At 37.3% G+C, this 25656-nt stretch overlaps 1 protein-coding gene across 1 annotated transcript; it reads right to left on the bottom strand.

The window, feature by feature from the left end:
* Window positions 1-20077: 20077 nt before the first annotated feature.
* cetn3 (centrin 3) lies at window positions 20078-25390 on the bottom strand. Its single transcript, XM_042509458.1, has 5 exons — window positions 25276-25390; window positions 23343-23478; window positions 23006-23120; window positions 21805-21996; window positions 20078-20600 (listed from the first exon to the last, which is right to left on the bottom strand). The coding sequence occupies exons 1-5, from the start codon at window positions 25290-25292 to the stop codon at window positions 20557-20559; spliced, it is 504 nt and encodes a 167-aa protein (XP_042365392.1). The 5' UTR covers window positions 25293-25390; the 3' UTR covers window positions 20078-20556.
* Window positions 25391-25656: the final 266 nt, after the last annotated feature.

The following is a 25656-nucleotide window of genomic DNA, read 5'->3' as shown; positions in this document are numbered from 1 at the left end:
ACTGTAACATAATCTGAAAAAACTGAGCAATTAAAATAATTCAATCATGCAGCTTTTCTAAACTTTCCAAATGTAATCAGACGAAATGGATCAAATCCTAGATAGCAAAACGAGTCATTTAGCATAGGTTGTGACACCGAACACAAGTTATCCGTTAGAGCTGAGTCGGTTTGTGGTTTTGCCTTTGAAACATGAACAAATTGGCTTGGTTTATTTCAAAAAAGGTAGTCAACAACCAAAGAAGAAATCACGCCCAAATTAGCAATAAATTAGTAAGAAGTATTAAAAAATTCCCTGAAGATTTGATGGTTAATGGAAACCCTCATAGTGTTAATATTTATATCTGTCGCTCGCTTTGAAAGCGCCATTGTGGGCGAGGTCCAGATAATCATGAAGTCGAAATAAGTTATTACAATACAAAACTGTCTTATTTCACTACAAAAACCTAAACACAGTGTCAGCTGGCTGGGGGAGATTACCAGGTTTCTTAAAGTTTCTGCCTAGGTAAGTGACCATCGCTAAAAACAAGCTGTGCTGTTACACAGTTACCTGCTCTTGGCTATACAGTTTGTAACTTCCAGTAAATATCACAACATAAAACATATTTTAAGCTTCAAAAAGTAACGTTATAAATGTAGGAAGATAGCAAATAGGCTGCTCGTTCATCTGCTAAGCGTTTATGTCTGCAGTCTCATATCCAGTGCACAGCTGATAGCTACGTGGTTTGATTACACGCAGTAACAGAAGTGCATCTTTAATGGATTCAGTGTGGAAAAAGAGCTCCGGAGTTACGCAATGGTACATGATAGTTACATCAATTATCGAACCTGCGAGTTACAAACTGCTACTGAGGAAAAAAAAGGACTCACGAAGATCACAGACCTCAGAAACCTCCAAATTTAGAGAAAAATGACATAAATAAATAATAATTAGAAAAAAAAATAAAACATTTAGAGAAAAATTAAATAAATTAATAAAAATTAGAGAAATGATAAATAAAAAATTAGAAAAATAAATATCATCTTCAGCTGCTGCCACACATACACTAATTCTGTGGGAAACACTGATTAGCCATCTGGTGGGTGGACAAAAATTCATTTTGCACCCTCCTAAGGACAAAAACTGAAAGCAAAAGAAGATGGAGATCCATCTGCAAACTTATCTTGTGCTTTGAAAAAAAGGTTTGCAAAGATGTGAAGCGTGTCATTTTAAAGTAATGCTGTCACGATACAGTTTGGTCCCTGAAGGGAACATGTGTCTAGCAGAGAAGATGGATTTAGTTTTACGATCCTGGAGGCCAGAGCATCAAACAATGTATGTTGTCAACTGCCTTTATTACTGTGGTGAAAAGAATTAAGTGCGTCAAACGAAAGGTGGCACTGATGGTCAAGCTTTGCGCTGTTTTCTGTGGAGACTGTTCGTGATGGCACACATCAGCATTTTAAAAATTTTTATGACTGCAAACGCAGAATTACCTCTCGGCAAAATAAGGGGCTTTTCCAGTCAGAGTGAGCAATTGAATGGTGTCAAGAGAGCTGCATGCATTTGTAAAAGTGTGTATTATTGGCGTTTGGATGTTTGATACGAAGCAGCTCAACGTGTCAACAGATTTCAAAGTGTTGAACTTGAAAAACAAATACGGGCTACATTAGAGTCCCACTAAGGTCTCGGATGTGGAGGCAGGTAACCTGATCTAATATATGTGGTTTGGTGAGGGATGCCCCTCTAAAAGCAGTGAATGAGTCACTTTGTGGCTCAGACGCCACACCACATGCTCAGCATACAAGCACGATATCACATTCGAGACGTCTTCACGGGACGGAGCTTTTCTCTCTATGACAGGCGGGGCTGAGATATACTGAGTTATCGGTCTGAGGCAAAAAACGCACGTCTTCCCAGAGCCGTAACAAAGTCAAATCAAAATCGCACTTCGTCTCAAAGTCACATCTGATCACACGAAACACATATTTTTAGATTCAGTGTGACCTACGATTTTCAACAATATCAATTTCTCTAATATTTATCCGGAATAAATTTTCATAAAGCTGATAAGAAGTTGTGCAGAAAAAAGCACATCAGAACTTGCCTGAGAATTATCATATTTATATGTTATGTATCATGTCAATATAGTTTAAATATCATAAAAATATAATAAATTGAATACATACAAATAACATAATATATAAATAAACTGGAAACAGCTATCAAACACTTGTTTAAACACTCAGCATTCAAATGCAACTCATCGTCTTTGTAGCTTTCACGTTGTTCCCACTTTAAAAAGCTCATGAACACAACAAACTCCCGACTCAGAAACTTCGACTTTCCAAAATCACACGAATTCAGCCTTATTTCTACCTGCTGCATCAGAGCGACGTAATGAACCACAATTTCTGCCCAAACTGGGGACTTACAACTGTCGGCAATACACTGACTATCGATATATGGATACAATGCCATCCCCCCAAAAAACGTACTTTTTTCCACGAAGGGGGCCGTGGAGTTTGCAAAGGGACCCCAAGTTGCTAAATCCAGCCCTGACTGGTGGAATCGCTCACAATTTCTTTATGTCCACATGAAGCATCCCAGCTGGCAATTTTTGGTTCTAAAAACGTTCCAAGAACGTTACAATACAACCAATGCAATGTTTTCTTTTAGACAGTTTTCTTTTAGTTCCCAGAACATTATTCTTCAAGTTTGGGTAAGACTCTCTATAAACATAAAAAAATGTTTTTTTATTGTTAATATCATCTGTCACCTCTCAACATCACCAAAACATCCTCACAATGTTGCAGTTATAACGTTACGTCTTAATCAGGATTTAACCTCACAGGAACATTATTTGAAAAGATAAACATCCTATAAACAACCATGTTCTTTTTTTTTTTTTAAACGTTCCCACAATGTTACATGAGAACGAAGAGGGAACGATTGCAAAGAAACATTCAGGCCATTTTGTTGAGGACTGAGATTACACAACACTTTTTATGAAAATGTCATATGTGATATGTTAAGAAATTCATTTTTTTTTGGATTTTTTAATGTTACCCAAATTTTAAGAAGAACGTTCTGGGAACTAACAGAAAACTTGAAAATGTTACTAAAACATTGCATTAGTTGCATTGTACCATTCTCAGAACATTTTTAAAAAACAAAAAATGCTAGCCAAAAAATCTCAACTATCTCCACAAAGGGGGCCGCACAGTTTGCACAGGGCCCCCAAGTTGCTAAGTCCAGCCCTGACTATTAGAACTGCCCGAAACTTCTCTCATGAGTCTTAATGTCCAGTACGTTTAATTTTGAGGCATTTTTTGGGAGCCTCTGTGTACGGAGACTGAACGGAAACATGTCTGAAACTTTCTCTGACTAAAACACCCTTCTGATCACTTCTCTTACCGCGGGTTGTAGCAGAAAATAACTTTAAATCTTCTCATGGCTCGATACAAAAGTTCCAGAGTTTTCAGCAGAGACCGGTCCGCGGCTCCGCACCAAGCCCGTTAACAGCGCTCCTGCTCCGGGCTGCGAACTACCGACTACCCGCTGAAGCACCGGAGAGCAGAGCGAGACAGGACAACTCCTGCAGAGTCAAACTGATCCCGAAGAGGAAAAAAAGGATCCACGGAGACCTCAGACTCGGATTATCCCGCTCCTGGTTGTTTCCTGTTGTTTGTGGCGTGACAACTCCGCACGCCCCGCATCACACGCGCACACCCACGCTCCAGACTGAGACTGACGCTTACCTTAAAGCGCTCAGCTCCGCATGTCTCTGCGTCACTGTCCCTGTCTCTGCGTGTCTCCGTCCAGCGGTTCAGTCCATCGGTGAGTCTCCGGGAGCACGCGCGCTTCCCAGGCTTGTCAGCGAGCACCTGGACGTCAGGAGGCGGCATCGTCACACGTGCACACGCACGCGCAGAAACACAGAGAAAACACAAAAATAATCGTGAGATGTGTTATGCAAAGTACAGCATGAGTTTAAAAAAACCCAAAAAGTACAATCATATTCAATTTATAACGGAGAGAGACTTTTATAAAAGAAGTTTATGTTAATTATTTTTATTTTTATTCATGTTTTCAACAGGTCCAAAGTCTCCAAACGGATCATCCTCCGAGATCAGGTTCAGCACCGCCGCTCAGCGGGAAACACAGAAAGCGCACCTTTAATAAAGCTGCTCATTCAATAATGCTGCAGCTATTGCGCTTATTTACACATTGATTAACCCTTTAGAGCCTGGAGTGACACCGCTTTTGTTTTGCCGCGTTCAGACGTTTTCTTCAAAAGCATTTAACCCCGTGAACCCTGAGAAAGTTAGTTTGGTTTGTTTTGGTAACAGAAAAAAAGATAATGAGCAACTTGGCATGTGGGGAGATTATTAGATATTATACAAAAAAAAAATTATTTATTTATATAGCCTAACTGCATATTTAAAATTATGGTTTAGAAGGAAAAAAATATTTCATAAATATTTCTTAAGGTAATTTTTTTGGTCTGTTTTTTGTTTTGTTTTTTTTCATTTATATATTTATTTATTTATTAGAATTTTCAGGTAATCTTCCTTTAATTTTTATTTTTTGCAGTTTAATTGTTTGAATCTAAAAGGTTTAATGGTTTGGTCCAAACCATGTGAGAAAATAATGAAAAAAAGTCTCCAACATTTTAAAACCCCCCAAAAATTAACAATTATTACTTACATTTGAAACCAAAATTTAAAGTGTAGCCACTGAATCTTTTAAAATTATTTAGAATTATTTTTCTGTCAATCCACTAATTGATTAACCAATTAATCCATGTATTATTTGCTCTAAAACATGTCATAAAATAATCAAAAATAGGACAAAAATTTCAAAGTGAAATTCAAATTCAGTATTCAAATGTTTTTAACAGTCCAACACACCGAAACAGAAATTCAGTCTATAGAAGCACAAATAAATTATAATAATACAAATAACATTGACGCTGTAGCACTGAAATTTTGGCATTTTTGTTTTTAAAAAGGTCTCATAAAGTTTCTGATCAATTTTCTGTCAATCGACTAATTGATTAACTGACTAACTGATTAATCATTTGCCCTAAAAAATGTCAGAAAAGGGGAAAAAGTTTGGAGAAAAAAGTTTCAAAGTGTCTTTAAATGTCTCCAACTGTTCAAATTCCTGAATAAATTCTGCATAATATTGTAGAAAAAGAAAACCAGCAAATATTCACATTCAGAACCAAATTTGAAGTTGAAGCCACTGAATTTTGGGATTTTTGTTTTAAAAAAAGGTCTCATAAAGTTGCAAAATTATTTTTCAGTCAGTCGACAAACTGCTGTAAACATGTCAGAAAAACGTATAGATTTGAGAAAAAGGAAGTTTCAAGGTGACATATTCAAAGAAATTCAGTTTATTATCGTAGAAGAAGAAAACCAACAAATATTCACATTTAGAGCCTAAACTGAAGCCGTAGCCATTAAATTTGGGCGTTTTTTTGGGGTCATGTGCATGTGCAGCCTTGTGGGTCACATTTCAATACAACGTGACATCTACGAATAAACTGAATCAACAAGTAAACACCTGCATCTGTGAGAATATTAGGACATTCATTTAGTGTTTAAATGCATTTTAATTTGCTTTTTTTTAACAGCTTTTTCTCTGAAAACAGCTTCTGGAAATTAGGCCAAACAACGAGCTGAAAGAAGCTAAAACGCTGCAGGGAGACTTTAGCATCAGTGATTAATCTGAGTCATTACAGGCCACATTACACACAGTCATTTGACCCATTAAAGATATTGATCATGCAGCGTTGATGCGCCTTTAATGATCAGCAGAGCTACATGCAGCAGAAACATGTGCACGAGACGTTCGTCCTGTCGTCTGTGAGCGATCGCTCCATCCCTAAAGTACCCCGAAAATATACTTCAATACTGCACATACGGCTGCTAATGGAAGCTAAAGAGCTGCTGTTACACTGAACTACCATCTGTCATTTACAAACTATAATAATCTGATTTCATGAGTCTCTTATTAACCCTCTCAAACCTGGATCCACATTAGTTTTCTTGTGCTTTCAGACGCCTTTAAATGAGTATTTATACCTTTAAAACCCGAGAAATTCATTTCTTTCCAAAATATCCATAAGAAAGGTAATGAGCAACTTAACAAAAAAATGTTGCAGATAAATTAGTGAAAGGTGATGAGATAATGACCCTGGAATGCAGTTTAATTACTGGAAAATGACATTTAGAAAAAATGGGAAAGATGTCAATAAAACTACTACTACTACTACTAATACTACTACTACTATTATTATTATTAATTTTTTTTTAAGATTATTTTTGGGGGTTTTTAATACCTTCAATTGGAAGGACAGAGTATGTGTAAAATTATTATTTTATACAAAAATGTTTCATTTGTTTTTGGAGGGTTTTTTTTTGTTCAGTTATTTTTTTAACCTTTCTGTTAAAAGATTTCTTGCTAATTTTTCAGCCATTTTTTAGTACTTCACTGCATTCTTCCCATGATTTAAAAAATTTTTTCAAAAAAAATCAGTCAGCCAGTAACAATTTCGCTCTGTAATTCTCCATATGAAACTTTTCTATTTTCTGATTTTTTTTGACCATATTTAAAGTGTAATAAGGTATTACTGTTAACTGCTGACCATGTAGAGTGACCTAGATTCAATATGAAAATGTATTAAAAAAAAATCATATTTTTATATATATATACATAAATAAAGTGGAAACAGCGATCCGCCTCGTTTAAAACGCTCTTAGCTTTATTGTAGCTTCAGTGTTTTTTCCCTTTACGACCTCAAAGCTCATGAACAACAAATTCGGAATAACGAATCCCAACTCGACCCTCCGACATCACATGACGCAGCATTAAAGACGCTCGGCGTCTCATTTAGCCGGCGCCTTTTTTAAGACAAATGAAAGCTTCACAGCGAGGTGTTTACTGATGTATTTTATGTCGTAAAACAAAAACATTAAAGTCTCTTCAGATCGTGATAACCACAAACCTGATTTTAGACGTCCAACCAAAAAACATCAAAAACAGCTGACTTCAAAACGAGGAAACGTGGAGGTGCAAAACTGCTGACTCATCTCCAGGTTTTAGGAGTCACTCTCTGGGTTCTCTGTTCAGTCCAAATCGTGTTGTCAGCTCGTTTTTGCTGCCACCAGGTGGCCAAAAAAGGAAACACAAAATTCCTCTTTTCTCATCAACGCCAGTTTTACAAGCTGTTTAACCCTTTGAGACAAGCAATGAGCTATTTGGTAAAATAATGTCCCACGATTTGCAAGAAATTAGGAAAAGGTGACAAAAAATGACCTGAAGAATTAGTTTTAAAAAAAAAAAGAAAAATTCAAAAATTCAAGGGAAAAAACAGGATGTTTTATTACGAAAAATCATACATTTAAAATTAAATTACAGAAAAAACTAAGACTTTTAAAAAATATTTTGTTTGTTTTTTTTTACTTCTCTTTTTTTGCTTATTTTCAGGTAAATTTCTTGTTAAAAGGGAAAATTAAAAATGGTAATTAAATAAACTAGGCAAAATGTCCAAAATTATACTCATAATTTATTCAATTATATAATCAAAATTATGTTAGAATTTTTTCCAATTTTCAGCACCTTTTTCATATCTTTCTTTTTATTTGTTTGTTTTCCTTTTTTTCAGGTAATCCTGTAACTTTTTTTGTAACACTAATTTTTAATTCTAGTTTATTGGCCCATGTCTTGTTCAGCTGCTTGTTGACTTCTCGTGTTTTTCCAAGAAAAAAAAATGAATTTGCTCAGTTTTAAAAAAAGGAAAATGTCCAGAAAACTATATCAATAATGCCTGTCATTATTTACTTAAAATTATGTCACAGAGAAAATATTATATATATTTTTTTCATTTTTCAGCACTGTCATGAATCTTGTAACTTTTTATTTTTACTAATTTCTTGCTCATTTTTGGTCCGTCTCTTGTTCAGTTGCTCGTTGTTTCTCCTCATGTTTTTTAAACCAGTTTAGCCCAGTTTTCAGAGTCAGAATTCAGCTTCCAGCTCCAGTTTCAGCCCTTTTTTTCTCAGTAACAAAACAGTGCCAGCAAAACACGTCTGATTTAACCCTTTATTCCTCGTGTCCCAGCTCACTCACCAGCTCTTTTTTCTTCAGTCTTCACCTGGAAGGATCTCCAGCAGCTCCAGCTGTGGGTTTTTTAACTCCGTCAGTCCCTTGTATCAAACAAGAAAGGATCTTAAAAAAAAGAAAAACAGAAAAGAAAAAGAAAATAAATAAAGTGAAAGAAAGAAGTGATTTTTTTTTAAGCCAGACCAGCTGGCATAGAGAAGAGGGGCGGACCCAGAGGACTGGGCTGCGTTTGGATCTGAGCTCAGTCCGGACTGAGGGGACGTAGTCTGCAATCACCAAGACCCTGACGCTCAAAACCACCCCCCCCCTCCCCACACACACACACACACACACACACACACACACACACACCACACACACACACACACACACACACACACACACACACACACACACACACACACACACACACACACACACACACACACACACACCCGGTGACCTCCTGTGTCCGAGCAGGCCGGTCTGTGCAGGGTCACCTGTCGCCGTCACTCTCTGTATATTTAGCTTTGAGGTGTCAATGATGCTGCCTGTGTGTGTGTGTGTGTGTGTGTGTGTGTGTGTGTGTGTGTGTGTGTGTGTGTGTGTGTGTGTGCGCAGAGGGAGAAATGTGTTGCTGGCACTCAGGGGCCTCGGTGTTAGGGCCCAGGATTACTGCGCCGCAGAGCTCGGGCTCTACACATTACATCCAGAGAGAGGGGAGTCAGACCTGCGGCGTGTCCCAGATATCGGCGGCGAGCATCTGCCGGGCGGAGGATTTACCCTCAGCTGTCGGCTCCCGTCACGGCGGCGAGAGGAGAGCTCCGTGATCTACGAATCCAGCGAAGATCGCTGCAGAAACATGGGCGGCTCTCTGAAAAGCCCAAAAACAACACGCACACCCCCGCCGGTTTCCAGTAAAACAAGCAGAACAGGAGAAAGAGCTGACTCACACAATCTCTTCTTTTACTTATTTCTATTTATTCTACATTTTAAAGTTATGTTTTATTTGTCTTCTTTAAATTAGTTTTATTTTTTTCATTCTTTTTTCTTTTTTCTTTTTTTTTTTTCTCTTGGTGCTCCTTGTTGATAATTTGTGTTTTTTTGTGTCCATGTCTGTTATTGTTTCGATCTCCAGTCCTCACTGTGATATAATATGAAACACTTCCTAATGAGTGTTTTTTCTTTTATGTGTTTATTCTGTCTCCTACACATGAATGTTAATTTATTATTATTATTATCATTATTATTATCTTTAATCACTTGCACCATGGGGTAGAGGGTGGTAGTGGTAGGTAAGCTTGATTGGGGTAAAGAAAGTGGGCATAATTTTATATTGAACTGTCATCTGTCTATTTCTATAGTAGAAAAATTAAACAATAAAATACATTTAAAAAAACACAAAAAAGGAGGAAAAAGTTTCAAAAGGAGGGGAGGAATAAAAATTTAAAATGTCCTGAAAAATATTTTTTATGTCATCTGTCTATTTTTATAATATAAATTAAACTATAAAAATACATTTGAAAAAAAACACAAAAAGGGAAAAAAAGTTTAAAAAGGAGGGGAGGAAATTTTTTAAAACTGTCCTGAAAACTATTTTCTATTTAAAATTTTAATAATGCTATATTTAAAATGATGTTACAGGAAAAAATAGTAAAATATGGAAAATAAGATATATATGGAGCTTTTTTTTCAGACGTCTTTTAAACCTTTGAACACTGTGCAATTTTTTTCTTTCTAAAACATGGTGAAAAAATACAATGAGTAACTTGACAGGAATTTCCAACAATTTGCGAGAAATTAGTATTATATATATAGTACTATTAATATAATTGTTATTAATTTTGAATTATTATACAGAATTGTAATTTTTTAAAGCACTTTACCTGGATAATTTCTTTTCTGACCTTTTGTTGTTTTTTGTTTTTTTTTTAATTTTCAGGATTTCTTTTTTGGGTTCTTCATGAATTTCCTGCAAATTTTGGGGTCATTTCATTTGGCTCAAGTTTCAGATTGTTAAATTTAAAATGTTTAATGTTGCACAGTAGATTTTCTTCTTACCAGGAGCCTCGGTGCTGCAAACTGCAGGTCAGTGAGTTTCAGCCGGCGAGGAGCTGCTGACGGAAACGGAAACAGCCGAGCGTAAACGGTAATGCCACCTGAAAATAAATTTTGTGCATGATTTTCCCTCCTACAACACAGAGACGGAGACGAGGCAGACAGTCAGCGCTCAGGCTGCGAGGAATGTGTGAAATGCTCTGCTGCGTTACGTTTACGTGTTTTAATTTCCCCACCGTTGGTTTGCATCCATCCTTCGCCTCCATCCATCCTTCACCTCCTCCTGAAACAGAAACACGCTGTTCATTTTCACCTCCTCCCCCTCAGGGGGCTGTTTAGACTCCTGTCCGCACCGTGCAGAGGAGAGGGGAGGACGGGAGAGAGGGGGAGAGGGGGAGGACGGGAGGAGAGGAGGAGAGGGGAGGACGGGAGGAGAGGGGGAGAGGGGGAGGACGGGAGGAGAGGGGGAGAGGGGGAGGACGGGAGGAGAGGGGGAGAGGGGGAGGACGGGAGGAGAGGAGGAGAGGGGGAGGACGGGAGGAGAGGAGGAGAGGGGGAGGACGGGAGGAGGAGAGGGGGAGAGGGGGAGGACGGGAGGAGAGGAGGAGAGGGGGAGGACGGGGAGAGAGGGGGAGAGGGGGAGGACGGGAGGAGAGGAGGAGGGGGGGAGGACGGGAGGAGAGGAGGAGAGGGGGAGGACGGGAGGAGAGGGGGAGAGGGGGAGGACGGGAGGAGAGGAGGAGAGGGGGAGGACGGGAGGAGAGGAGGAGAGGGGAGGACGGGAGGAGAGGGGAGGACGGGAGGAGAGGAGGAGAGGGGGAGACGGGAGGAGAGGGGAGGAGGACGGGAGGAGAGGAGGAGAGGGGGGGACGGGAGGAGAGGAGGAGAGGGGGAGGACGGAGGGAAAAACAGACCGAAGCTGTCAGGGGAAATCCTGCCGGTTCTGGACCGTTTAGACGTTCAAATAAACTCCGACCATCATCTGACTGAAACTTCGGTCTGTTTTCTCCTCCGAGCTGCAGCCGCTGCCTTTGGGAGCTTCATGTTAATCTAACGTTATATATTTGTTCACTTTTATTCATACATTTTAGTCTGATTTACAGTTTTACTACTTTCTTTATCGTGTTATTATTTTTCACAAAATGTATTCATTAATTTACTTTGCTTTTTCCCTTTATCATTTATTTATATATTATAGTCTGTTTCACAAAACTTTATCATTTTATTATTTTTAACAAATTTCTTTATTATTTTTACTTTCTGTTTTATACTTTAATTTACCTCTTAATCCAGTTTTACAGGTTTACTCCTTTTTTTATCATTTTATTATTTATAACATATTTATTCATATTTTTTTCTTTGTTTTTATCCTTTTATTATTTATTTATATATTATACTCTGTTTCACAAAACTTTATCATTTTATTATTTTTAACAATTTTTTAAAATTATTTTTACTTTCTGTTTTTATACTTTAATTTACCTCTTATTCCAGTTTTACAGGTTTACTCCTTCTTTTATCATTTTATTATTCATAACATTTATAACATTATAATATTTATTATTTATTCATAATTTTTCTTTATTTTTATCCTTTTGTTATTTATTTTTATTTTTTAGTCTGTTTCACAAAACTTTATTTAGCATTTTATTCTTTTTAACAAATTTAGCCATTATTTTACTTTTTTTATCCTTTAATTTACGTCCTATTCAAAGTTTATTTTTAGCTATTTGTTCACATATTTTAGTCTGTTTTACATATTACTATTTCTTTGATCATTTTTTAAAAAAATGTTTATTCATTATTTTACTTTGTTTTTATCCTTTAACTGACCTCTTATTTACAGTTTATTTACAGTTATTTATTTATTTGTTCACATATTTTAGTCTTTTACAGTTTTACTACTTTCTTTATCATTTATTATTTTTAATATATTTATTCATTATTTTACTTTTTATTACTATTACTTTTTATTATTTTATTCATTATAGTTTATGAATTGTACTTACTTATATTTAGTTACTTTTATTATTGCTATTATCGTTATTTATTAATCTATTTATCTGCTTACTTTCTTTTGTCATTGCATTTTTTCTGCTTACACAGAATTACTGATTACATTTTAAATAGGTGGTTGTTTCAGGGAAAAAATAACATACGAACAAAAAACACAAAGGAAAGTTTTTTTAAGAAAAAAAAAAAAAAAGGAAAATGACCCCAAAAAATGCTTGGAAATTATGACATATAAATATTACACTATAGTTTGGGGGAATTTCCGCTGTCTATGCCACTATCCCGGCAGGAAAAACAGCAATGTCTCGCTAAAACGCAAACACTGAAGAAACGCAGAAACGTCTCTGTAAAAAAACGCCACTTTTCATTGAACTATCCTGGCAGCGATATCTCAGAAAAATACAACCGCTTTTTACGCCACAGAACAAAGCGATGTCTCGGCACTATCCCGGAAAGAACTGCAGAAATGTCTCCGCTCGTCCTGTCAGAAAACACACTCATGTTTCTCTAGAAAAAAACACTTTTGCGTCACTATCCGGAAAGAAACGCAGAAATGTCTCAGTAAAACCACAGTGATATATCTCCTTAAAAACAACCGCTTTTCATGCCACTATCCCGGCTGAAAAACGACAGTGTCTTGGTAAAAACCAACTGCTTTGTTTGACATAATTTTGCTGGAAAAACTGCAACGTCTCGATAAAATGCATCCTCTTTTTGTGGCTCTATCCCAGGAGAAAAACAGCGAAGCACTGCTAAAAAAAACACTAAAGTTTGGGGCTAAGAGCTGCTGGAAATACAGCGATGACGTAAAAAAGCAGCTGCTGATCGTTGGTCTCAAACAGTTCGCCGGAGTTTAACTTGTAACAGAATATTTCTTAGTGTGCAGTACTTTAACCGAAGGATGTGGATATTTACATATTTTTGCAGTTTTGCCGTCTCTGAGTTTCCTGAGTGTGTGATGAGTGCGCAGCCGTGTGTGCTCGGAGGACAGATAAAGTTTCTGTGAAAGCCATGAGCGAGTGTAAACTAACCCTCCCTCAGCCAGCTGCCGAGCATAGTCTGCGCTCCGCAGCATGTCTGAGGCATTCCCTGCTCATGTCTGCGTCCGCTCCCCGCCGCACCTTCGCCACCAAGAGCTCATCGTGTCTGTTATTGTGCACGATACCATCTGTGCAATTATTATTGTGAAGAAACGATCAAAAAACAGACGCTGTCATAGTTTCCCTGCTGTTTAATGCTGCTAAACCTCGAATAAATGACGTAAATGCAAAACTGTAAACTTTTACAACACTTTCAGCGTCCTGAATTTCCTGAAGCTCAACTTTTCACATTTTATAGTGTGTATTTCTGATGTTTATTAGACCTTTATACATTTAAGTAAGTAAATATTAAGTTTTACGTCGACTTTACTAGAAGACGGACTGTAAATGTACTTTTACTCCCCTTTTTCAACATTATTGGTGATCAGCTTTTCTCATTTTACAGTATTTTAAGCCATTTGTGGGATTATATGTAAACTGTATGAAGAGAAAATGTTGCATTTAACTAACATTTATTTTTGCATTTTAATATTTTTTACTTTATATTTCATTTCATCTTATTTTACTCTAATTCTATAATTATACTTTATTGCCTTTTTAGCACAATATTTGGCATCTGTGTACAAGTAGGTGTGTATATGAAATTATCATTTTATTTATTTCTTTTTATTCATTTCATTAATTTCTTTTAATTTTTGTGTTCATTTTATTTTTAATAAATCATCTTATTTTATTATTATTAATTCTTTTTAATTTTTATTTGTATATTTATTTGTCAGTTATGCTTTTCTATAATAACTTGTTTTATTCAACTTTTTAAAAAATTAATTTGTCTAAGTTTCTCGTTTTACCAAGAAAGTTTTGTTATTCAGGACGGTGTATATTATTATTACTTCTGTTTATTCAAAACGATCAAAAAGTCAAGATACACGATTCAAAAAAAAGGAAAAAAAAAAGCAAACAATGAATCGATTATCAAAATTGTTGATGATTAATTTTGTCTTTTAACTGAATTAATTGTTTTGTATATATAACTTGCATTACAGGGCTGCATGTATTGATTATTTTGGTGCCATTGAAGACTCATTAAAGCAGCTAATATTCATTTTTGAGAAGCTGAAACAAGTCACTTTTTAATTATTTTATAATGTTTTCCATCTTGTACAGTTTTTTTTAGCTTTAATATTATTGTTTTTATTGTACAGATTTGAACTTTTGTTTTGAAAGGTGCTTTATAAATATTTATTATTATTATTATTATTTTGATTATTACATAATTAATATCAACACTATAATTATTATCATTATTATCATTTTAATTATAGTATTATCATTAAATGGAGCAAATAGAAAAGTACAGAACAAAGAACTTCTTTTCTGATTTTTTTTCAGTTAATTTTTTGGTGATTTTTTTTTGTTTTAGTGGTGTTATCTGTATTGTTGAGGTGCAGTAACTGAATTGGACAGATATAAAAATAAATAAAAAATAAAAAAATAAAATAAATTAAAAAAATTGGAGGACCCTTTTTAAAAAACAAAGTTGCCAATAAATGTTCTGATCAGCAACTAATCAATGAGATATTTCAGCTCTATTAGAATATAATTACAAAGCGAAGAATGAATGAAGAACATATATAAACATGTTCATATGAGTTTGTGGCGAGCTGCTGAACACGCCAATCATTCACATCTCCGCTCCGCTCACGGTGGCCGCGCAGGTTGAGGTCATTCTTACGGGCGGGGTCAAAGGTCACGGCCCCGCCAGCTGGACGTTGGTGTCACACTCGTCATAAACACTCGGACGTCTCTCTGCTGCGGCTGCAGGACGACTTCTTTATCGCCGTTTTATCCGAATAACTGAGTGTTTTCTTTCTGTATAAACGCACGGTGAGTTTAACGAACTGAACGCCCCCCCCCGTGTCCCCTCGTCTCAGGGAGGGTCGGAGGTTAAGTGTTGTCACATGGTCGGCATAGTTGTCCTAATGACTGACAGGTGGACGCGGAGCGCCGACTCTGGTTACAAACGAGACGCTGCGGAGGCGCCCGCTGTGCAAACATCGAGACACGGACAATACAACACAGAAACACACTTCAAAGGTTTCAGCAGAGACGAGTACGAATAATCATCCACAGGGGACATTTATCGACTTTAACCCTTTAAAACCTGAACTGGCAGCACTTTTCCTGTGTTTTTAAATCTTTGCACAATTTTTTTTCAAAAAAATGGGAACAAGGCGATGAGCAACTTAGTAATAAAATTACACAAATTGCAAGAAATTAATAATTTAAAAAATGATTTAAAAAAGCGAAGGAAAAATATTTCGGATTAAACAGACATGAAAATTATTTTACAGAATAATAATAATTTTTACGGCTTTTTTTGGTCATTTCAGTGTTTTTTTTGGGGGTTTTTTTCTTTCCCATTTCTTTGTTGTTGTTTTTTTTGTTTGTTTTGCTGATTTTCAGGTAATTTTCTGAGTCCCTCATTGCTCATTTCATGTTTCTGAAAGAAATCAAGCCAATTTACAGAGTTTCAAAGGGTTAAATAGTACAACATTTCAGGACGTTTCCAGGATTTTAGCAAGCTTTTAAGATTTTAGGACATTTCAAGAATTTCAGGATATTTGTAGAATTTCAGGACTTTTGAAGGATTTTGGGATGACTCTAAGATTTTAGGACAATGTAACCAGGTGTTTGTTTCGGCTGTACGGGACCAATTTTAAATTTTGTTATCATAAAGTCACTGAGACACAAAAACAAAAACATGAGAAAATAAGCGTTAAAACACTGAATTAACTCTTTAAGTTACTTTTTGAACGCAGGACTTTTTTGGGGTATTTCTACACTGTGGGATTATTTTTACTTTTATAAATCTGCGTACTTCTTCCACCGCTGATCGTTTCTCCTTCATCCTCTCCTTTACTGCTGTTTAAAGTTTTGGGAATAAGTAAACAGAAACTCTCGTCTCATTAGTCCATCTAAATGTGGAGCCCGAGCTAACCTTCGCTAATTAAACCAACCGTGGAGCAATCAGAGCCTGACGAGGGCCGCTCGTATTTTTAGCAGTCTCATCAACACAGATGATTACTAGCAATACAAAGGAGTGTGTGTGTGTGTGTGTGTGTGTGTGTGTGTGTGTGTGTGTGTGTGTGTGTGTGTGTGTGTGCAGAGCGGTATGCTGGAAACCACAGGGGGGCGACTTGGAGGTTGTAACTGGGGAGGAACTGGGTGGTTTATTTCGGGAGCATGTGTTGCTCTGGTCCGGGGACCGACAGCTGAGCATGTGCCGGCGCAAGGGCAAGTCATGATGTCTGTCCCTGATCTGAGACCAGATGCAGGTTCTGATAATCAACGTTGCCGCTGACCTTCAGCCACACACACACACACACACACACACACACACACACACACACACACTCTGTAACACAATGCAGTAGTAGTGGAGTACTACATTTACACAAGAACTTTGTTTAAGTACAAATTTGGGGTCTTGAGGAATATTGTACTCTGCACCGCGCTGCATTATCTGACGGCTTTCCTCTCCAGTGAAAGCGTGGATCTCCAGATGTGTTGATGTTGAATATTTATGATAAACTGATGGATGAAGTGTCCCTTTACGTGTTGAGAAAATTCTCCTCCTTCTTAATCAACATAAACTCTTAGAAGAGATGTAACATGAAGAGATGCAAAACAGTCGCAAAATGACACAAATGATCCCAAAGAGATGCAAAACAGCTGCGAAGACACAGAAAATGATCGGAATAGACACCAAAAGATTGCAAAGAGACACATCGCAACTAAAAAACGATGCAACATGATCACAAAACGAGACAAAATGGTTGCAAAGAGATGCAACACGACAGCAAAATGACTGCAGAGAGATGCAGAGCGGCCACAAATGATCGTGAAGACATGAAAAATGACTGCAAAGATGCAAAACGACTGCAAGGAAATGTGAAATGGCTGTGAAATGACACAAAACGACTGCAGAGATGCAGAATGGGTGCAGAATGACTGCAAAGGGATGCAAAACAGCCTTAAAATGTGACAAAATGACCATGAAATCATGCAAAATGCCTGCAAAGCAACACAAAATGACACAAATAGATGCAAAACAACTTCAAAACACAAAATAACTGCAAAACAGGTAAAAAGTCTGCAAAATGATCGCAAAGACACCTTAATGTGTGAAGAAAATTCTCCTCCTTAAACTAATTTAATCCTTTTTTAAGACTTTTTAAATGTCACTCAGGGTGAAATTTGAGACCAATTTTGCAAAAGTGGAAAAATAAAAAATCTTGCAGGACTTTCACTCGTGGTGGAGTATTTTGACAGTGTGGTTTGACGAGTTTTACTGAAGTTTAAGGTCTGATTACTTCTTCCACCGCCGGCAGTTTGTGTGTTTGTGTTTCTCGGCCTCTGATTTCTGCATCACTTTCATTCGTCCCCTCAGAAAACATCAGACCTCCTTTGCTCCACGGGAGAAAAACCACAGAGTCGGTCTCTACTCTGTCATTGTGTGATTGGCTCAACTTATTACCAAAGCAAATCAGGTTAGCTAACCGCCGTCCTCTTCATCATGTGAGCGGCAGGCGGAGGCCGAGACACATTTTCATCTGAGCTTCGCCTAAAATCAATACGTAACGGTCTGTGGGGAGCCAAATGACAGGGAGCTCAGGAGGATCCGCCTAGAGGGGTTTGTGGTCGCCGCTCTGCATCTCTGTGCATGAGCTCAGTGTGAATCACCAGCTTTATTATTTCTGTCAGCATCAGACGGGATTTCTCTGAGTTTTTCTCATGCACGCTGTCGGTGGTTTTAAACATCAGCTTTTATCATTTCATGCAGTTACGTCATTTGTTGATGTCAATTTAACACCACTTATTAATTAGACCTACAGCTGCTCTGCATTTTGGCAATAATAACGTGAGTAAATCATTCCCAGTATTTAGAGTAAATTATACATCTGAATGTAGAACATATGTGGCGAGTTCAGATCAGCTGTTCAGTGTCATCATACTGCACACTGTTTAAGAAGAGTCATGGATAATAATCCCCTCTGGTGGACAGTTAAAGGACAGCAGGAGGGATGTTGGACTATGAAGATCGAAATATGAAGGACACATCAAGACTTTAAGTCCCGAAGAATACATCAACTGAGACAGAAATGTTACATCTTATTATCACTGAGTGTAAAATATAAAGTGTTAATATCGTTTAAAATATCAGACGACCCAGAGAGATGCAAAAAGATGAAAAGAAGAAATAGATGCACAATGGCTGCAAAAGGGATGCAAAATGACTCCAAAGAGATGCAACACGTCCACAAAGAGATGCAAAACAGTCGTTAAGAGATGCAAAAGAACTGCAAAGAAACGCAACACATCGCATACAGTAGACAAGCAACATGACCACAATGAGATGCAATAAGACTGCAAAGATATGTAACACCAATGCAAAGAGACACAGAATGACCACAAGAATGAAACGCGACCACAAAGAGATGAAACTCAAGGTTTTTAAAAGGCAAATAGTAAAGTTTGTTATTTTTTTAAACATAGTTTAAAGGATGAAATTAGAATTTGTCCTTAAATCCTGCTACACCTTTGGAGTCGATGGAGGAGTTGAGGAGTCTCTGGGGAAAGAAGCTGCTCTGTAGTCTGGTGGTTCGGCAGTGGATACTTCTGTATCTTTTCCCAGAATGCAGCAGGGTGAACAGACTGTGGCCGGCGTGGCTGCTGTCTTTCAGTATCCTTTGGGCTCTGTAGAAGTTAAGCAGGATGTTGCGCCGAAATTTGGCAATAAGACTGAAAAGAGATGTGACGCGGCCACAAAGTAAAGGGCCGCAAAGAGATGCAACGTGACTGAAAATCGACGCAACACAAATGCAAAGAGACGCAAAAAGGCTGGGAAGAGAATGAAAACAAACACAGCAGGCCGCAGAGACGCAACACGACCACAAAGAGATGCAATGTGAAACAACACAATCGCAGACACGCAAAATGTCTGCAAAGAAAATGTAAACAAACGAACCACGGCTGCAAAGACATGCAAGATGGCCACAGAGACGCAAAATGGCTGCAAATGGACACAATGCAACTGCAAAGAGACTCAAAATAACTGCAAAGACAATGAAAACAAATGCAACACGGCTGCAGAGATGCAACACAGCTACAAGGAGATGCAACACGACCGCAAAGAGACTCAACACGGATGCAAAGATAAGTAAAATGACTGCAAATTGATGCAAAACAACTGCAAAGAGACGTAAAATGACTGCAAAGATAATGCAAAGAAAAATAATAGAAAATAATAGAAAATGATAAAGAAACGCAACACTGCCGAAGACATGGAAGCAGCAGCAGCGACACAAGAGAGATGCACAAAGAGACGCAAAATGACTGCGAGGAGAATGAAAAGAAATGCAACATGGCCGCAGAGCTGCAGGACTGCAGGACTGCTGCGGAGACGTAACGCGGCTGTAAAGAATTGTAGCGAGACGCAACACAATTGGAAAGAGATGCAAAATGACAAACCGATGCCGCACGACTGCAGAGAAACAAAATGACTGCAGAGAGACCGCTAACAGACACAACAGGACCAAAGAGAGATGCAATAGGACTTCAAGGAGACGCAACACGACTACAAAGAGACCAAAACGACCACAAGACACGAATCGTGACTGCAGAGACTCCGGTTTCTCAGCAGGGGGGCTGAGCTCCGTTACAAGTTATTACGATTCCTCCTGAAGGAAACATGAACGATGAACCACATTTCAGTTTTTCTTCGATGGCGTTTCCTGCGCCTCGGGGATTGAAAAGCGGGTTATGTTGTCCGGCGTAAATTAAAAATCATAAATGTTTTGCTGGCAAACCGATTTATTTTTTCTGACACAAAATAAATAGCACATTAAAACACTCACATTATGTAAAATTAACAATAAATTTCCCCCGTTTTCCTCCCCTTTTTAGCCAGATGTAACTTGGATGTGACAGAAAGATTGATCATCAGGTCTCATAAATCGATTAGACTAACATCAGATTCACTCTGAGGTGAAACTGCACGTTTTTTATTAAGACAGCGTCATTTCAAAGTCAAAAACACTCAGAGTGAATTTGAATTAAAGAGCGGCGTCGTTATATCAACAGCTTTAAATCTTCAGGAGAGGCGGACTCAAAGTGTCCGACACTTTGAGTCGAGTATAAACCGCGAGGCCAATGAGCGATTTCAGTCCACGTCAGACCTCCGAGAGGACGCTCGTTTACCTTCAAACACACCGACAGATGTTCAGTCAGCTTCCCGCCATGTGGACGACCGATCCGAGCCAAAAATCCTCAGCGTCAACGAAACTCCTCATCAGGAGTCTCCGGTCATGATGGAGAGGAACTCCTCCTGGTTTACTGAGAAAAAAAAACAGGATAAATCTGAGAGTTTATTCACATTTTAACGCTTCTGAAAACATGTCAGGTATGTGCCACCAACAGAGACGACGTCTGTCTGCGGAGGACGATTTAATTCGTCTCCACATCGATTAATCTGATTATTATTTTGTCGATTAATCGTTAAATTACAAAAGGTCACAAAATAGTTAAAAATGGCAGTCTCAAAATCCTCACGACCACAGTGACCTCCTCTAACGGGGAAACAGTCTAAGACCCCAAATATTCAGATAAAATCACATAAGACAAAGAGCAGCAGAAAATACTCACTTTTTGGGGTTTTTTTGCTTGAAAAATGGCTTAAACAATTAATTAACTGTCAAAATAGCTGCAGATTAATCTTCTTTTTTGAAATTACATTTTTTCTCGAGCGCACACATAAATCTACGTAAATCCAGATAATTAAAAACTAAGAAATGTGTCAGGAGAAAAACAAACAATAAACAAAAGAGGAGGACAGATTAAAAAGAACTAAACTAAGAGAAAACTGAAAATGCAACAAAAGATAAATGTACAATATGTACAATGTACAATGATAAATGTAAAGTAAATGTACGTGCTATGATAACCGTCAGCTTTCATGTCAGATTATAACTTAAAAGAGATATATCGCCGCAAAACATCTCACGGCTCCTGAAAAAATAAAAATAATTTTAAAAAATCATATTTATGAATGTATGTCTCCCCCTTGAGGCCAGCAGCAGGCATGACATATATGTTATATTGGTGTTTAAAGTGTTTTTTTCAGTTTCTCAGTCATGCCAGGTGGTCAGAAATTTACTTAACGTCATTTAAAAAAAATAAATAAATAATACAAATATATTTATACCATTAAAAGAAAACACACAAGATTAAAAGGTTCTTACTTGACTTGTTTAATTTTTTTAACCCTCTCAGTGTGTAGTGGTGCACTTTTCTGCAGAAACTCTGCACTCTGCCTGGACTTAAGTATTTTTTTAATATTTCCCGTGTTTTAGATGTTTCTGGACGCCGCAGCGCTCAGATGAGGTTATCATACAGGAGCACGTCACTCTTCGGTCTCGTGAGAACAGAGAGGAAGAGGAATCTTGTATCAGCTGTTCAGAGTGTCCGTCAGCGTCTGTATGTCCTGACCTCGAGATGAACCTCGCTGTGTAACTCATGTAAGAGCCGATTATCGACTTACTTTCACCGTCTCCGTCGGCGTCGAACTCGTCGATCATGCTGCGCAGCTCCTCGTCGCTGACGTTCTCCCCGAGTTCTCGAGCGACTCGTCTCAGGTTCCTCAGACTGATCTTCCCCGACTCGTCGTCATCGAACAGCTTGAAGGCCTTCATGATCTCCTCCTTCGGGTCTCGCTCCAGGATGCGGTCAGTCACTGCACCAAGATGAGCCAAAACATTTAAATGTCACATATTCATTATTTTTTAGAATTTTAACCCTTTAAATGACATGTTTTTGTCATGCTACCACCGTGCTTTTGCAAGAAAAAAGGTATTTTCAATATACCACATGCTAAGTAGATTTTTTTACCAGTGTCCAATACTCACTCACATCACTCTGCACACAAAATGCTCTTTACAAAATCAGGCTCTAAATATTATTATACATTAGTATGATTTTCTACTTTCACTGACTTATTTTTTTAACCAACATCAGCCCGAATCAAAAATATCAAATATTCTTTCATTTTCATAATTTTAATCCTTTAGATGACAGGTTTTTGACATGATGCTACTATGTTTTTGCATGAAAAAAAATCTATTTTCTACATACCACATGCTAAGTAGATTATTATTTTTTTCAATTACCAACCTAGGATATGTCAAAATTTTGCAGTAACACTGATTTTTATTATTAGTATTTTTGTGCAGCGTTAAATACTCACCGCTCTGCAAACAAGGTGTGCTTTTCAAAATCAAGCTTAAAAAAAGTATATATTTGTGCGATTTTCTACTTTAATCGAGTTAATTTCTTGACCAACATCGGTCCTAATCATAAACATCAAAAATACAATAATTTTCAGAATTTAACCCTTTAAATGTTAGGTTTTTGTCACGATGCCACTAAGTTTTTAGCTGAAAAAAATTTCAACATAATACAAGCAAAGGCAATTTTTTTTTGATTATCAGTGTCAGTTTGAATGGGTTTCAATGGAGCATTTTTTGACCTGAACAGTCTGAATGTAACTATTTAGTTTCCACAGTGTATTTTAGACTTATTGTAGGAGCTGAGCTGGAAATTTCAACATTAAACAAAAATACACAGTCTGGACAAAAATTATGCCAGTTGCATGAACACAGACAAAATTATCCAAAAATGAAGAATAAAAAGTGCGTAAAATGCACCAAACAGTCCCTAAAGGGTTAAACTGAAAGCAAACTCACCAACTTCATTGAAATCCTCAAATGTTATTTTGCCGTTTCCCTCTCGGTCGTAATCTTTAAGAATCTTCAAAACATCCACTTTCTTCACCTCAAAGCCGAGCGCTCGCATCGCCACCTGGTGGGATTTTTACATCAGATATTTAGTCAATTTTAATCCAACATCTTAACCATAAACATAATCAGTCAATGAGTACTTCACACACACATTTAGTATCCTGGGTTTGATCTTTTCCAGGATATGAAAAGTGTGTTACAGTTTGAACTTGTTACACTTTATATAGTCGGTACATTTGGCTGCTTTTAACTGTAAAACAACATATCCTCCTTCATTTCTCACCTTCAGCTCGTGATAGTCGATTTCTTTATCTTTGTCGGTGTCGAACAACTCGAAGGCTTCTTTGATTTCATGTTTCTGGTCCTCGGTCAGCTCTCTCCTCTTCTTGCGCTTGTTTTTGTCTGCTGCAAGGTCAGCTCTGGAAACAAAGACACCAAACTGTGTGACCACATGAGAAATCTGAAGCTATATTTCCACACCAATAATCATGCAAACACGTGAATTACACTTAATCACATACATATATTGGTACAGAGCAAAAGGTGGATCCTCAGTGTGTATTTAGACAGGGTCAAAACATTTAAAACACTCAAACTCTTGTGTACAGGGCTCTCTGTAGACGGCTCGTAGTTTACTAGACAATAATTAGTCTAAGGTAATTCTTTAGTGTCACAAGTGAAAATCTGTGACCCGATACTATGGAGGCATCGTTTTTGGTAACAACTATCAAAATAAAGCCATCCCTAATGTATTTATATATACAGGTCACCTAGTGGAAATAGCATGTATTTCCTCCATATGCCAAATATGGTCAAAATGACCTCATCAGGTGGAAAATAGTCAAAATGACAAATTCAGAGTCAAAAGCCCAGAATGACACCCAGAAATAATACAAGTCCTGTTTTTCTGCTCTGATGGCTGTGGGATCAAAAATGTCAGTTTGAATGGGTTTCAATGGAGCATTTTTGGACCTGAACAGTCTGAATGTAACTATTTAGTTTCCACAGTGTATTTTAGACTTAGAATAAAATACTTAGAGAATAATAAACTTTATTTGTGTAGCACCTTTCATACAAGAAATGCAGCCCAGCGTGCTTTACAAGAAAGAAATTACATACACCGAGTGCTTCACATCAAAATACAAAGAAGACAAAAAGACAAAATAAAATTAAAATAAAAGATAAGAAAATAAAAATAATAAGTAATAAAGATAGGAATAAAAAATGTTGTCCAAATAGTCTTTAAGTAACGTTTTGCAACCGTCCCAAGTCTCCCTGCTTCAGGAAAAACTTGAGTAATGTATGTATGTGTATATATACTGTATGTTTGAATGTATTTGTGAGTATTAACGTGTATTAGTATGTGTATATGTATATATACATACATATCTTGATTAGGTAAAACATAACTGTCATGATTTGATAATGAATTAAAAATTAACAGATTTTTTTTAGATTAATTAATTTTTATATTTGTGAATATGTAAGAATTTATTTTTATTAAGAGAAATATTTTTGTAATTAATTTATATATAGTAACACAAAACTTATTGGTAATTAAGATAATATATTAGAATAAGTCTGGAGATTTAATTACAGTACAGCTTTATTTTGATGTGGGAGCTGAATTATTATTAACTGTTGTTAAATTATGGGATTAAACACGTTTTTCCAGCTCCTTTGTTTACATGAATCAAATCGTGATGTGTTGTTTACATTTTTCATGTCTCCTTTTGTACATTTTTATTGTCTGTCCACTAATTTAAGATTGTCTTTTTTTCTTTCGTGCATGTTTTTCGGAACAAACTACTACCAATACTACTACTACTACTACTACTACTACTCCTATCAGTACTAACAGCGGTACTGTCCTGACTGCTGTAAAGTCCTCAGCGGGTTAAAGACACGAAACACCAGTTTAACACCAACACAAGGAAACACGCTGACTGTGACAGTACGCGTTAAATTCTCCTGTACGGAGGCCTTCAGGAGGCTGCGCGGGCAGGTAAACAGCTGCAAACACCATTTTTAAACGAAAATAACCGATAAACGTTGATCTATCTTTGTTTTGATCAAACGCCGGTAACTAAAACATGCTAACGCTAGCTAACGCCACAGATCTCACGTTAGCTTCCGCTTCTCTTCGACGCGTTTCCGGCGTTAAAGCCCGCTGCAGTGAGTAAATACACGGTGGTTAAAGAGGCGGAGATGTTTACCTTAAAGACAGGCTCATCCTTTGTGCGGTTTAAACGTTAAAACGATGAAAAATAAACGTTTTGTCGCCAAACACACACACACAAACACACACACACACCACCGCAGAGCAACAGCAAATCCGAGTGTCCGCGCTCACACGGACGATTCCTATTGGCTGCTGGTTACCAGGCAGCGGAATACTGCTCTCTGATTGGTTTACGTCACACACGGTCTATCCGCGCTCTTCTTCTTTGGTGTTTAACAGCGGCAGCTCGTTTCTGCCGCCTGGTGGACGGAGGTAAAAACAGTAATACTGCAGTGATAAAATACTCTTACGTGTAAAAATACGGCAATAAAATACTTATATCTTATTCAAGTAAAAATACAATAGTAGTATCATC

Source organism: Plectropomus leopardus, chromosome 20 (assembly GCF_008729295.1).
Source record: "Plectropomus leopardus isolate mb chromosome 20, YSFRI_Pleo_2.0, whole genome shotgun sequence".
Taxonomy (NCBI): domain Eukaryota; kingdom Metazoa; phylum Chordata; class Actinopteri; order Perciformes; family Serranidae; genus Plectropomus; species Plectropomus leopardus.
This window is presented reverse-complemented; position numbering and strand designations above follow the sequence as displayed.

Excerpts from the sequence above, each read along its gene's own strand:
- cetn3 (XM_042509458.1), bottom strand. Across the intron at positions 23,121-23,342 it reads TCGACTATCACGAGCTGAAG|GTGGCGATGCGAGCGCTCGG; the intron begins GTGAGAAATGAA and ends AAATCCCACCAG. Across the intron at positions 21,997-23,005 it reads TGAGGATTTCAATGAAGTTG|TGACTGACCGCATCCTGGAG; the intron begins GTGAGTTTGCTT and ends ATCTTGGTGCAG.